We start from the raw sequence: 13,838 nt of genomic DNA, 5'->3' as shown, positions 1-13,838 counted from the left end.
GCATAAAAATCTCTTTTTCCACAATTTTGTTCTCAGACAGTTCTCTTCTCCTTTCTGTTGTCCATGCTTAGTGTGGCACACACAGACACACAATGCAAAGACTAAGTGAACTTCTCCTTATCTGCTTTCAGGTGTGATTTTTATAATGCCCACACCTGTTACTTGCCCCAGGTGAGTTTAAAGGAGCATCACATGCTTAAAACAATCTTATTTTTCCACAATTTTGAAAGGGTGCCAATAATTTTGTCCAGCCCATTTTTGGAGTTTGGTGTGACATTATGTCCAATTAGCTTTTTTTCCCTCCCTTTTTTTGGTTTAGTTCCAATACACACAAAGGGAATAAACATGTGTATAGCAAAACATGTGTTACTACAATCCTTTTCTGTGAGAAATACTTAATTTTCTTGAAAAATTTCAGGGGTTCCAACATTTACGGCCGTGACTGTATTTTTCTTATATGGGTCTGATTGAAATGTCGTACACGACCCTTGGGATACGACAGAATTTTTTAGAAAATATTATAAAGCCTTATATAACATCACTGGAGATATCTATGACTTACCCGCTATTGATCTTCATAGAAATATCTCTGAATATGTAGTAAGATAGGTGAAGAGTATAAGGATATTTTGGACATGTGTTTTACTGAAAGTGACCTGTAGGGTTTAACTGCTTGTTTAAAGAAAATCGAAAAACCAGAGAATTATTATAGCTTTATTTTTAAAGACCTTTAAAATTATGTACCGTATTTTTCGCCGTATAAGACGCACTTTTTCTTCCCCAAAACTGGGGTGAAAATGTCGGTGCGTCTTATACGGCGAATACACCCCTATCGCGGCGGTCCCTGCGGCCATCAACGGCCGGGACCCGCGGTTAATACAGGACATCACCAATTGCGGTGATGCCCTGTATTAACCCTTCAGACGCGGCGATCAAAGCTGACCGCTGCGTCTGAAGGGAAAGTGACACTAACCCGGCTGTTCAGTCGGGCTGTTCGGGACCGCCGCGATTTCACCGTGGCGGTCCCGAACAGCCCGACTGAATAGCCGGGTTAGTGCTTACAGGACACCGGGAGGGACCTTACCTGCCTCCTCGGTGTCTTCTCCGTTTAGGGATCCCCTGTATGGCCGGCGCTCTCCTTCCTCGTCATCACGTCGTCGCGTACGTGCGTCGGTGTGCATAACGACGTGATGGCGGAGAAGGAGAGCGAGGATGGCCTGCCGGCAGCAGAGACATTCCGGAGCGACGGGGACACGGCGACAGCGATGGAGCGACATCCAGGGCAGCGGTGACGGGTCCGGAGCGGCGGGGACACGCGAGTATTACCTCTTATGCAGTGGTCTTCAATCTGCAGACCTCCAGATGTTGCAAAACTACAACTCCCAGCATGCCCGGACAGCCAATGGCAGAGACATTCCGGAGCGACGGGGACACGGCGACAGCGATGAAGCGACATCCAGGGCAGCGGTGACGGGTCCGGAGCGGCGGGGACACGCGAGTATTACCTCTTATGCAGTGGTCTTCAATCTGCGGACCTCCAGATGTTGCAAAACTACAACTCCCAGCATGCCCGGACAGCCAATGGCTGTCCGGGCATGCTGGGAGTTGTAGTTTTGCAACATCTGGAGGTCCGCAGGTTGAAGACCACTATTGGGTTCAAAACCTTTATTTTTTTTAGATTTTGCACCTATAAATTGGGTGCGTCTTATAGGGCGAAAAATACGGTAAGTCTCGTTCGTGACCCAGGTCTATAATAGTATAGTCCATTCCCTAGACAATCCCTAGATGTACGTATATGCTGGTCCTACCAAAACAAAAAAACGGACCCTTTGTACTGTGGGAACAATGGTCCTATATTGCTTATCAATGGTGATATTAAAATGTATTCTAAATTGTTAGCGCATAGGTTAGGACCCATAGTCTTACAAATGATTAATGCTGACCAAGTTGGCTTTGTCTGGTAGGGAGGCAAAGGAGAACACCCTTTGTACAATCTGTGATGGCATATGCCTGATCTCAATGGATTCCGCTGCATTTATCTGTTGACGCAGAGGAGGCCTTCGATAAGGTCTAGTGAAACTTTTTATCTATATCCCTGGTTCTACCTTGATTGTGAAAATTATGACACTATGTTCATCACCAACTGCCAGAGTGAGAGCAAAAGGGACCTTATCAGACTTTCCGGATAAGTAATGGTACTAGGCAAGGATGTCTCTTGTCTCCTTTACTTACAGCATTACAATGGAACACATGACTATTGCACGACGTAAACACCCTGATATTAGGGGTGTGGACAGAATCATTATACACTAGCTCTCTCTTTGGGTGACTTCTTAATGTATGTGACTTAACATGTCTCCTTTCTGTCGGTTATACAAGAGTTTGACTGATTTGTGCATTTGAGCAATTTTAAAGAGAATTTGAGTAAAATTCAGGAATCATGGGTATATCTTGCTGACACTAGGCCTTAATGAAAAAAGAAGTCTGCTCCTCCTGGCAGGATATACCCCACCCACTGACTCTGAGCTAATCAGTTTTTAGCTTAGTGTCCTAGGAGGCAGACACAGGTCTGGAGCTCTCCAGACCTGATCTTTTTTTTAAATTATTTTTTAGTCTTAAAGAGTTTAGATTTTTCTCTCCTTTTTTATTTTTTCTAGGTTGGGGTGACAGGAGCATGGTGATTCCCCCCCCACACTTGCGAAGGAAGGGCATGGTCCATAGAGTATGGACCGTTAACCCTTCCTCGCCACTGACCAGCACTTTAAAGGGGTTGTGCGCTGCCCTGACATTCGGAGCTCCGCTCACAGCATCCGGAAGTTCATTACTCCGAACGCTGTGTGTGGGCTTCCGTGTTCGCAGCCGCCGGGCGTGACGTCACGCCCTGTGCCTCCCAACTTATCGCCCGCCCCCTCGTGACGTATCGCCCGCCCCTTCAACGAAAGTCTATGGGAAGGGGGCGCGACGTCACGAGGGGCCGGGCGTGACGTCACGTCCGGCGTCCCGGAACACGGAAGCCCGCACACAGCATTCGGAGTAATGACCTTCCGGACGCTGTGAGCAGAGCTCTGAAAATTAGGCAGCGCACAACCCCTTTAAGGATGTATCTTGGGTCCGGGTCACCTATTGCCTCTGCTCGCCCCACTTCCTGAAACCTGGTATGATGCAGCTGGCACCTGGCTGGTTGAAGACTTCAGGGGTGAGTATATGGGACATCTCCTTTAGGTAAGTATACTGTCCCCTCTAACCCTGACCTCTAATTATAGGGCACCCACATTCTGGGCCTGTGGTCGCTTTGCAGCTGCATGCTGCTCCTGTGACCGCTCTCTTACCTGGGACAGCCTGTACAAAGTCTTTTTTTTTCACACCTGGGCAGTATGAAGTGGCGCTCTCTGAGCCCTGCTGCCGTTGCGCTGCCTTTCTATTGCCGTTCGTCCGCTCTCTGCTGACCGCGGACCTTCTGTTTAATCCTGGCTGCTCTCTGTAGTCCGCTGGCAGGCTCCCTACTCTCCCACGAGCTGAGGCATGGGTAGCGGGAGTCGCAGCCGTTCATAAATTTAGCCCGCGGCTCCGGCCTGTCTCGGCCGCGGGTAGCTCCGCCCTCTGCTTCTCCACGCGTTACAGGCGCTTCCAATTCCTTGCAGCAGGGGTCACCAGTTTCCTCCCTCTGATTCCTTTAACCTATCGGAGGCCCTGGACCTCCGGCGAGGAGTGGTCACATGCTCTGCATCTGAGCGCGCCTCACCGCAGGTCTGACTGCACATTGCCGCATCTAGCTAGGCTGTTTCTGCAAGCTACCCCTGTGACCGTAGATTGCTCCTGCTGAGGCTGCTCCTGTGGCTGCAAGCTGCTCCTGTTGCGAGACTTCTGCGACTTCAGGACACAGGAACCTGGGTGAGCTTGTTCCTTTTCTTTTTGTCTCTGGGTTAGCTGACTTAACTGATTTGCTATGTCCGTACCCAGCTCTGAACCATCTAACAGACCGGCGGCCTCCGCTTTGGTCACTTACTATGCTTTCACGGGATGTAAAGTTAAATTGCCAGGTGGTTCGGCTGAGTCCACCTGTCCTGCCTGCTCAGCCTAACATCCCAATCCTCCCGCCCAGGATAGCCCCATGGAGCGTGTGGTCTCTGACCCTCCTCCAGTTTGGCTGTCTTCACTGTCTCTGATGATCTCTGATCTGGCACAGGATTCCAGAGAGGTGGCTACTGCCTTAAAGCATTCCTCCTTCTCGGGAGGAGAGTTTGGTGTCTTCAGGCTGCCGACGCCCTCACAGGCATCCCAGGGTCATTTATTCTGATTCCTTCCCTGAGCGTAGGTCTCCTCGCCGCTCCCGGTCCCCATCTTCTAAGCAGCGCCCTCGCTCGCGCGGTCGCTCACCTAGGGGCCGTTCCCGATCTCCGGCCCACCATTCCAGATCCATATGACCTGGATCCGGAACCTCCACTGTTCGTTCCTGGTCTCCAGGGGAACTGGTGGACTCGGATCTGCAATGGGAATCTGAAGAGCTGTCATCCATGTCTGACATGGTTGACAGCTTGGTGTCTGCTGTTAGGGACACCTTTTACCTACAGGACCCTGGAACTTCGGATCCTGCTCCTAAAGTTTTCTTCCGCTGCACTCACCGCTCTCCCAAGGTCTTTAATTCTCATAAAGAGTTTGATGACCTGCTGGAGACTGCCTGGAAGCAACCGAAACTGGAAGAAACTCTTCCAAGGGTCAAAACGGCTGAAGGCTATGTTTCCATTTACCCAGGACCTGGTCTCCAAATGGACCGGCCCCGCCTTTAGTGGACCCTCCAGTCTCTCGCATATCCAAATCCACCAATCTTCCTCTGGCCGCTGCGGCTTCTTTCAAGGACCCGGTGGACAAGCGGATCGAAAATTTGTCGAAATACGCCTTTGAGGTGGTTGGCTCATCCTAACTGCCGGCCTTTTCCGCGACTTGGGTGTCCAAAGCCCTCTTGGCCTGGGCCTCTCAACTTCGCCAAGGTGTTTTATCCGGGGCTCCTCCTAATGATCTGGCTCACAGCACTCCAGATCTTCAATGCTGGCGATTATTTGTCAGGATTCCTTGGAATCTGCTCGCTGTGCAGCTTTTGCCTCTGGCAACTTTGTAGCCATTTGCCGCTCTATGTGGTTGAAGGCTTGGAATGCTGACGCGGCCTCCAAGAAATCTCTCACTGAGATGCCCTTTACTTGTGGCCGTCTTCTTGGCAAAAGACTGGATGAAATACACTGAAGCTACGGGCGGTAAGAGCTCTCTGCTTCCTCAGAACAAGGTGCGTCACACGGTTTCTCGCCGTAAGACAGCTTCCTTACGGTCCTTTTGTTCCCTTGGGTCAGGCAAGCCGGAATCCTCGCAGTCTAGGAAGGCTCCTTCCTTCAAGTCCCGCCCATCCTGGAAGTAGGACAGCTGTACCGGACATTTCTCCAAGTCGGGTACTCTCAAGCCTACCTCAACCTGAACGGGTGCTCCACCCGAGCCTTTCCATTGGGTGGGTGGTCGCTTGTCCCTCTTTCGGGACACTTGGTTGGCGCAGGTCCAGGATTCCTGGGTTCAGGATGTTGTTTCAGACGGCTACCAAATCAAGTTTGGTTCTATTCCCCGGGATTGTCTTTTCCGGTCCCGGCCTCCCCGCTCGCCTGCCCTAGCTGCGGCCTTTCGGTCTGCACTTCACACCCTTCTGACTCAGGGAGTCATTGTGCCGGTTCCGGTCCAGGAAAGTTTTATGGGCTTCTATTAGATCCTGTTCGTTGTTCCCAAAAAGAGAGGATCGGTTTGTCCAATCCTCGACCTGAAGCTCCTCAACCGTCATCTACGCCTGCGGCACTTCCGGATGGAATCTCTCCATTCGGTTGTTGCATTCATGGATTATGGCGAATTCCTGTCTTCGGTGGACATTCGGGATGCATACCTACACTGTCTGCACATCCCCATTTTTCCGTCTCTCCAACTATTTCTGCGGTTTGCTGTTCCGGCAGGTCACGTTCAGTTTGTGGCCCTGCCTTTTGGGGTTTTTACCAAAGTACAGCCAGCGCTGATTTCCATCCTCTGCTCCCGATGGGGTGTCAGTCCTGCCTTATCTGGACAGTCTATTGATAAAAGCTCAGTCCTTGGCCCAAAACAGGGAGAGTCTTAACATCACCCTTCAGACTCTGACCAGTTTCTATTGATCAACGATGAGAAGTCCAATCTCTCTCCCTCCCAGTCTCTGTTTTTTCTGGGCCTTTGTTTCGACACAGAGCAGCCTCTGGTGCTTCTCCTTCTCCCACCGGACAAGCGGAGTGCTCTTCTGTCTCGAATCTGCCTCTTGCGACGCCCACATCCAGTGTCCATCCGTTCGTGCATGGAAGTGTTGGGCAGGATGGTGGTGGCCATGGAAGCCGTTCGTTTTGCACAGTTCCGGTGCCACCCTCTTCAATGGGCTATCCTGACTCTATGGGAAAAGTCTCCGCTATCCCTCCACCGCTGGATTAGTCTGTCCACCACGACTTTTCAGTTGCTTCTTTGGTGGCTCCGCTTTCCTTTGTGAGGGTTGCTTGTTTCTCCCTCTGCGTTTGGCAGGTCTTAACGACTGATGCGAGTCTCCTTGGCTGGGGAGGTGATTTTCTGAACCAGACGGTTCAGGGCCGCTGGTCCCCTCAGGAAGCTCGCCTACCCTTCAATGTCCTGGAGCTCCGGGCCATCTTCTTTTTTGTCTCCTTCACTGGGAGTCTATTCTCCGGGGCTGTCTGGTTCAAATTCAAACAGGCAATGCCACGGCTGTGGCTTACATCAATCGTGTTTTGCGACACTTTTGCGACCGCTGGGGGACTCTGGACGTGGACCTCTTTGCGTCCCGACTGAACCGGCAGGTTCCAACCTTTGTGGCAAAGTCCTGCGATCATCTGGTTCTCGGCGTGGACGCGTTGGTCGTTCCCTGGTCAGTTTGCCCTTCCTTGCCCTTTCCCTCCGCTTCCCCTTCTGCCCAGGGTGCTGAGGAAGCTCGAGGCGGAAGGGGTTTTGGCAATTCTGGTGGCTCCAGATTGGCCCCGGCGCTCGTGGTTCGCCGACGTGGTCCGTCTCGTAGTGGACGTTCTCTTTCGGCTTCTGGATCGCCCCGACCTTCTCTCTCAGGGTCCTCTTTGCCACCCCAATTCACTGCCGCTGTTTGACGGCGTGGCGGTTGAAACCGTGGTGTTAAGGGCTCGAGGTTTCTCTCCCAGAGTCATACACACCATGCTTATTGCGCGTAAAGTCCTCTGCTAGGATTTATCACAGGACCTGGCGGGCCTATTTTTGGTGGTGCGAGGCCCGTTCTCTCTGGTTCGTTTTTCTTTACCGAACTTGCTTGCATTTTTACACGGGGCTGGAAGCATGTTTGGGACTCTGTTCCCTCAAGGGGCAGGTGTCTGCGCTTTCCATTCTTTTTCAGCGCCCCCTGGCTTCTAATTCTCAAGTTCGAACATTCCTCCAGGGGGTAGCACATGAGATTCCTCCCTACAGGTCTCCTACTCCCCCCTCAGGACCTGAATTTGGTTCTAGGCGCCTTGCAAATCGCCCCATTTGAGCCTCTCCGGGACATCTCTCTCCGTTTCCTATCTTGGAAGGTGTCCTTTCTCATTGCCGTGAATTCCATCCCTAGGGTGTCGGAGCTGGCGGCTCTTTCCTGCCGACTTCCCTTTCTGGTTCTTCACCAAGACAAGGCCGTGCTCCGGCCAGTGCCTTCCTTTCTTCCTAAGGTGGTCTCATCCTTTCATCTGAACGAGGATATTGTCCTTCCCTCCTTCTGCCCAGCTCCATCTCCTCCTAGGGATCGCTCTCTCCTTCACAACCTGGATGTAGACAGAGCCTTACGGGTTTACCTCTCAGCCACCTCTTCTCTCAGATGTTCTGATTCGCTGTTCGTCATTCCGGAAGGCCGACGGAAGGGTTTGCCATCTTCTAAGGCGACCATCTCCCGGTGGATCCGGTCGGCCATTTCAGAGGCCTATCGTTCTCAGGGGAAGACTCCCCCCTTCCGGGTTACGGCTCACTCCACTCGCTCTGTTGGGGACTCTTGGGCGGTCTTCAACAGGGCGTCGGCCCTGCAGGTGTGTAAGGCGGCCACTTCCGTGCACATGTTCACAAAGTTTTACCAGGTGCACACTTCTGCTGACGCCAGTTTGGGGCGTGAGGTGCTGCAGGTGGCAGTGGCGTTTCCATCCGCTTGAACTCTGGTTAGTCTGGTTTTCCCACCCCGGAGACTTCTTTGGACGTCCCATGGTTTTTGTGTCTCCCCCCCCAATGGAGCCGAACGAGAAAAAGATTTTTTAGACTTACCGTAAAATCTTTCTCGGAGGATCCAATGGGGGACACAGTGGGTATATCTGGCTGACACTAGGCATTAATGAAAAAAGAAGTCGGCTCCTCCCGGCAGGATATACCCCACCCACTGACTCTGAACTAATCAGTTTTAGTCCCAAAGCAGAAACCAAAAATACCACAATAGTCCGAGAAAGGCCTAGCCAAAACAAATGAACCAACTGACAGGCAACCGACCCTCATGTCAACAAACTAAGAACCAACAGGGTGGGAGCTGTGTCCCCCTATGGATCCTCTGAGAAAGAGATTTTATGGTAAGCCTAAAAAAATCTCCTTTTCATTTCACTGGAAAGAGGAGAGCATTACTTACTTAGGAATAGAGTTCCCCCTCTCCCGCAACTGATATGCGTGTTGAACTACCTCCATTTGCAGAATTTTTTTTTTAGATTTAAAGGATTATCAATTTGAATGGTTTGGACAAATAAACTTTCTGGTTGAAAACTTTTTATTTTTTTATTTTATTTTTATTTTAAAAATCAACTGGTGCCAGAAAATTAAACAGATTTGTAAATTACTTCTATTAAAAATTCTTCCAGTCCTTATTAGCTGCTGAATACTACAGAGGAAATTCTTTTCTTTTTGGATTTCTTTTGTGTGTCCACAGTGCTCTCTGCTGACACCTGTCCGTATCAGGGACTGTCCAAAGCAGGAGAAAATCCCCATAGCAAACATGCTGTTGTGAACAGTTCCTAGAATGGACAGGGGTGTCAGCAGAGAGCACTGTGGACAGATGGAAAAGAAATCCAAAAAGAAAAGAATTTCCTCTGTAGTATTTAGCAGCTAATAAGGACTGCTAAAGGAGTACCCCTTTAAGATGGTTGGGCTTTCAAGATTTCTGTGTTCCAAACCATAACTATTTGTATCCCAGCAATGTTTTTTTTTAAGATAATGCAGAGGGCCTTCCCATACTATATTTGGAGCCTAGGTAAATCTAGGCTGTAGGGGTCCACCCTGACAAAAACAAAATAATTCACGTAGCAGTGGGGTTGTCAGACTTTGTTATATCATTAGGCTGCTGTACTTAAGTGTTTCTCTGGTCGTCTCCACGAGATTGCGTCCCTGAGATTGCCTGAGCACCCTGAGATTGCCTCCGCCTGATTGGACAGGGAAAAACACTGAAAGGTTAAAAGACCCTTCCCTTCCTCTCCCCTTCAGTGTTTTTTCCCTGTTCCGATCCAGGCAGGCATCCCTAGTGGTGCCGGAGACGGTATCCCGCCCGATTTTATTATTTTTTTTGTACATACTACTGCAGCGTCCATGCGAGCTTATGCAGAGTGGGGGCGACAGGGAGCAGATCAGGGTGCTGGCTTTCTCTTCCGCTCCTGTGCTGTTCTCAGCATCACACAGGGCCTTCATTACGGTCCCTTGGGAGAGTCCTGTAGAGCTGTGCACTGCCTGCCGGTGTCTGACCTCACTTCCGGTATCGTGGGGTCCAGTCACAAGGTCTGCATCTATTGTCACTTCCGGCGAGGACTGCATCACATGCGGCCCTATAGGAAATTAGGGGCGGCAATTCAAACGCAGGATCTCTTCCGGAGCACAGACAGGGTCCTCTATTAGATCCTTAGTCTAGTGTCCTGTGCTTCACTCAGCTTGCTGTATGGAGTTTCCAGAGTCCAGGGTGTCCAATCCAGCGAAATGCCTGATGAAGCTGGTTATCCAGCGAAACGCGTTGCATGCCGGGTAAATAAACCATTTTACCTTTTGAAGTCCTGTGCGCTGCCTCTATCCTGGGTTGTTCCTTGGAGGGATCCGTTTAATTACTTCACTCCAGCGAAAGGCCCAGAGGGTGAGACGCTGCAGAATCTGGGATCCGGAGAAAAGGGTGTTACTGTCCCTAAACCTAAACATTTGTGTAAATTTGTGTAATAAGGACTGGGTACTTTCTTCTAAGAAGCAAATATGTAAAAATGCTTGGCTTAGGGAGGAAACCCCTGACCTTAGGAGGGAAATTAAGGAGCTTATCCACACTGAGATTCAAGCTGTTAAGCATTTCAGCCTGTCTCTTCCACTTCTGTTCCAGTTAAGGACCCTAAAAAAACTTAGTGATTACTTTTTTCTGACTTTTTTCTAAAGAAGGATAATTAGTTGAATATCCTGATGTAGAGAAGGACCTTGGCTTCAGAAAATTCCTGTTTAAGGGTGCGTTCACACGCAAATACTAGCAGCGGGTTTCACGCTGCGGGAAACCTACTGCAAGTTACACTACCATTGATTTGAATGGGTCCACAGACAGTCCACAATAGTGTCAGATTTGTGGACTGCCCGCGGACCCATTTAAATCAATGGTAGCATAACTTGCTGCGGGAAACTCTCTGCTAGCTAGTAGCGTGTGAACGCACCCTTAGCCCTGAGGATACTGAGGAATTAATCTGGGCCATTAGATCCACCTTTGGTATAGAAGAGGTTTTAGAATCTAAAACAATTCAGGATTAACTTTTTCTTTTGTTAGCACAAGGCTTCAACATAACAAAATATGAAAAAAAAGTTAAGGCTCTGAACAATTTCTGAATGTACTGTATACTGAACGTTTGTATCATTGATGTCTGAAGTTAGAACAAAAAAATTAAATGGAGCAACTCTTTTAATGACTTTTTTTCATTTTATACAGGCCAGTGAACATCAGTGTTGATCATTATAATGGTATGTATGAGCTTATGAAATGTAAAATTTATGTATAGTTTGTCTTCATCGAATAATCTACAAATCTTCAAAAAATTTGTGTTATGCAGGATTAGAAATACAGAGCAGATTTAAAAAAGAAAAACACACATGTCCTCAGGTTGTGTGTGGTATTGAAGCTCAGTTCCAGGTGGGGTGTGGTTTTTGGAAGAAATGATAACTCCTTTTTTATTTTTTTGTATTTTTGCACTTTTGTTTTTCACTTCTCACCTTTTAATAGCCATAACACTTTCAGTTTTCCACCTACAGACCCATATGGCTGGTTTTTGCATCACCAATTGTACTAATGCCATCACTCCTTTTACCACAAAATCTACAGTGAAATTAAATAAAATTTATGGGGGGAAATTACTAAAAATCTGCCTTTTCTCAATTTATGGGAGCTCCTTCTACACAGTGCACTTTTTGGTAAACCTCTTTACTTTTGTAGGTCCGTAGGATTAAAAAGATACCCAATTTATATAGGTTTTGTTTTATTGTACTACTATAAAAAATTAGAACACTTTGTACCAGAATTAGTTTGCTTAAAGTGGTACTCCACTGGAAAACATTTATTTTTTTTTTTAAATCCACTGGTGCCAGAAAGTAAAAACAGATTTGTAAATGACCTCTATTAAAAACTCTTAATCATTCCCGTACTTATCAGTTGCTGTATACTACAGAGGAAGGTCTTTTCTTTTTGAATTTCCTTTCTATCTGACCCAGGGGCGGATTCAGAGTCTACTCTCGGGAGGGGCACTATTAGAGTATTTTATGTTGGGGGACAGAAAATAAGTATATGGAACTTACAATATTATTATACGTATCATACAGTCCTAACCTTGTTTAAGACTCTTGGGCCATGCTCACATTTCAGAATAATAATCAAATATACCAATTGCCACAGAATGGGAAAGTGCTAAAGAAGTTTTGCCATTTAAAACTACAGCTCCCAGTATGACCTAAGCAGTGGTAAGGGCATGCTAGGAGTTGTTGTTTCACCCATCATAACTGTAGAACTTACAAGTGACTCCAGTTCTGATGGGACAAAGTGAGGAGGATACACAATGATATCAGTGATTACAGGTGACATCTTCACTATAGTGAGAATACACAATGATATCAGTGATTACAGGTGACGTCTTCTCTATAGTGAGGAAAATACACAATGATATCAGTGACTACAGGTGACATCTTCTCTATAGTGAGAATACAGAATATCAGTGATTACAGGTGACGTCTTCTCTATAGTGAGGAGAATACAGAATATCAGTGATTACAGGTGACGTCTTCTCTATAGTGAGGAGAATACAGAATATCAGTGATTACAGGTGATGTCTTCTCTATAGTGAGGAGAATACATAATGATATCTGTGACTACAGGTGACTTCTTCTCTATAGTCTTTCCTCATGTAATTCAGATGGTACATACAGCCAGGATTTGTTCCAGCTAAATCTTCTCTCTGCAGAACTTGATGCCCAGATGTCTCCTCACTCTGTCAGCAGATTCTGATCCTCTATATGAAAACAATAATTATTATAATACCGCCAAACACTGTATTCTTTGAATATAATACTGGCATACACCGCACCCGCTGAATATAATTCTGAAACACTGTACCCCCTGAATATACAACACACTGTACACTCTTAATATGATATCGCCTTACACTGTACCCTCTGAATATAATACTTTCACACACTGCACCCTCTAAATATAATACTTTCACACACTGCACCCTCTGAATATAATACTATCACACACTGCACCCTCTGAATATAATTCTGACACACTGTACACACTCTGAATATACAACACACTGTACCCTCTGCACATTATACCGCCACACACCGTAGCATCTGAATATAATACTACCACACACTACGCCCTCTAAATATAATACTTTCTCTATCTGCTCCATTGCGGGACACAGACCGTGGGTATATGCTGCTGTCTCTAGGAGGCTTGTCACTATGGCAACCAAGAAAAGTCTGCTCCTCCCACCAGGGTATACCTGCCCACAGGCACCTGAGGTAACCAGTTTTAGCTTAGTGTCCTAAGGAGGTAGACATGGTCTGGAGTTCTCCCCAGACCAGGTCTCATATTTTGTTTCTTTAGGGGCGTGTTAGATTTTTTATTTACTGTTTTCAGGTGGGGACTCAGGAACTGCGGTTCACGGTTTCCCCATTGCGAGAGTTGGCAGGCATCTTGGATGTACTGTTAACCCCCTCTCGCCAACGGTCAGCGCCTGGGGTTGCACCTCATGGGTCCGGGTTCCCCTACCTCCCTGTTCGCCTCGCTTTGAGCTTGGCTTGCTGCAGGAAGACTTCAAGAGGTAAGTTCTGACTGAGGTGAGTATTTTCCCCCCTTTTTTTCCTCACAGGAGCGGACTTTTAACCTCTGGAGACCCCTAGTTTTTTGCCCACTCTTCTATATGTTGGCTGTTTGGCTGGCCAGGAGGGATTTCCCTCCTTACCTTTACGGGGGAATTTTTATTATATCTGGGGCTGAGCAGTGTGTCTGGTATTTCACTGGACATGTGTGTATGGTGTTAGACTGTAACGCGACTGCTGAAGACAGCCGTGGCGCTTCTTCTTTGCGGGCACTCGGTGCCCGTTCTTACTTTCACTTCAGCAGCGCGGCTGCTGACAGTAAGCCTCGCCCGCTCCCTCCCTTTTCCCGCGGCGCATATACTTTTGCATATGCGCTCGGGAGCGGGCACCATTAAGGTCCGGACTGTATTTTCTTCGGCCCACCCAGAGCCGCCAAAGCCTGCATAAGGGCGCGAACTAAGCCCCAATCAGCGCTGTGCGCGCGCATATGGGTTTTTGTT

General features: G+C 48.1%; 1 protein-coding gene across 5 annotated transcripts in view; it reads left to right on the top strand.

Annotated features, from left to right (window-relative positions):
* The window catches only part of TASOR (transcription activation suppressor), a 140,976-nt gene that overhangs the window by 47,765 nt on the left and 79,373 nt on the right, over positions 1-13,838 (top strand). For all 5 annotated transcript variants that reach the window (XR_008844930.1, XM_056524397.1, XM_056524396.1 and 2 more), the window contains exon 8: positions 10,955-10,986. Coding sequence is in view for 4 of the 5 variants with exons in the window: in XM_056524397.1 (XP_056380372.1) it covers positions 10,955-10,986 (32 nt within the window). In the remaining variant the exon portion in view is untranslated. The remainder of the gene's footprint in view (positions 1-10,954; positions 10,987-13,838) is intronic.

The sequence above is a fragment of the Hyla sarda genome, chromosome 6 (genome assembly GCF_029499605.1).
Source record: "Hyla sarda isolate aHylSar1 chromosome 6, aHylSar1.hap1, whole genome shotgun sequence".
NCBI lineage: Eukaryota > Metazoa > Chordata > Amphibia > Anura > Hylidae > Hyla > Hyla sarda.
The sequence above is the reverse complement of the archived record's forward strand: the minus strand, read 5'-3'. Positions and strand labels throughout refer to the sequence as shown.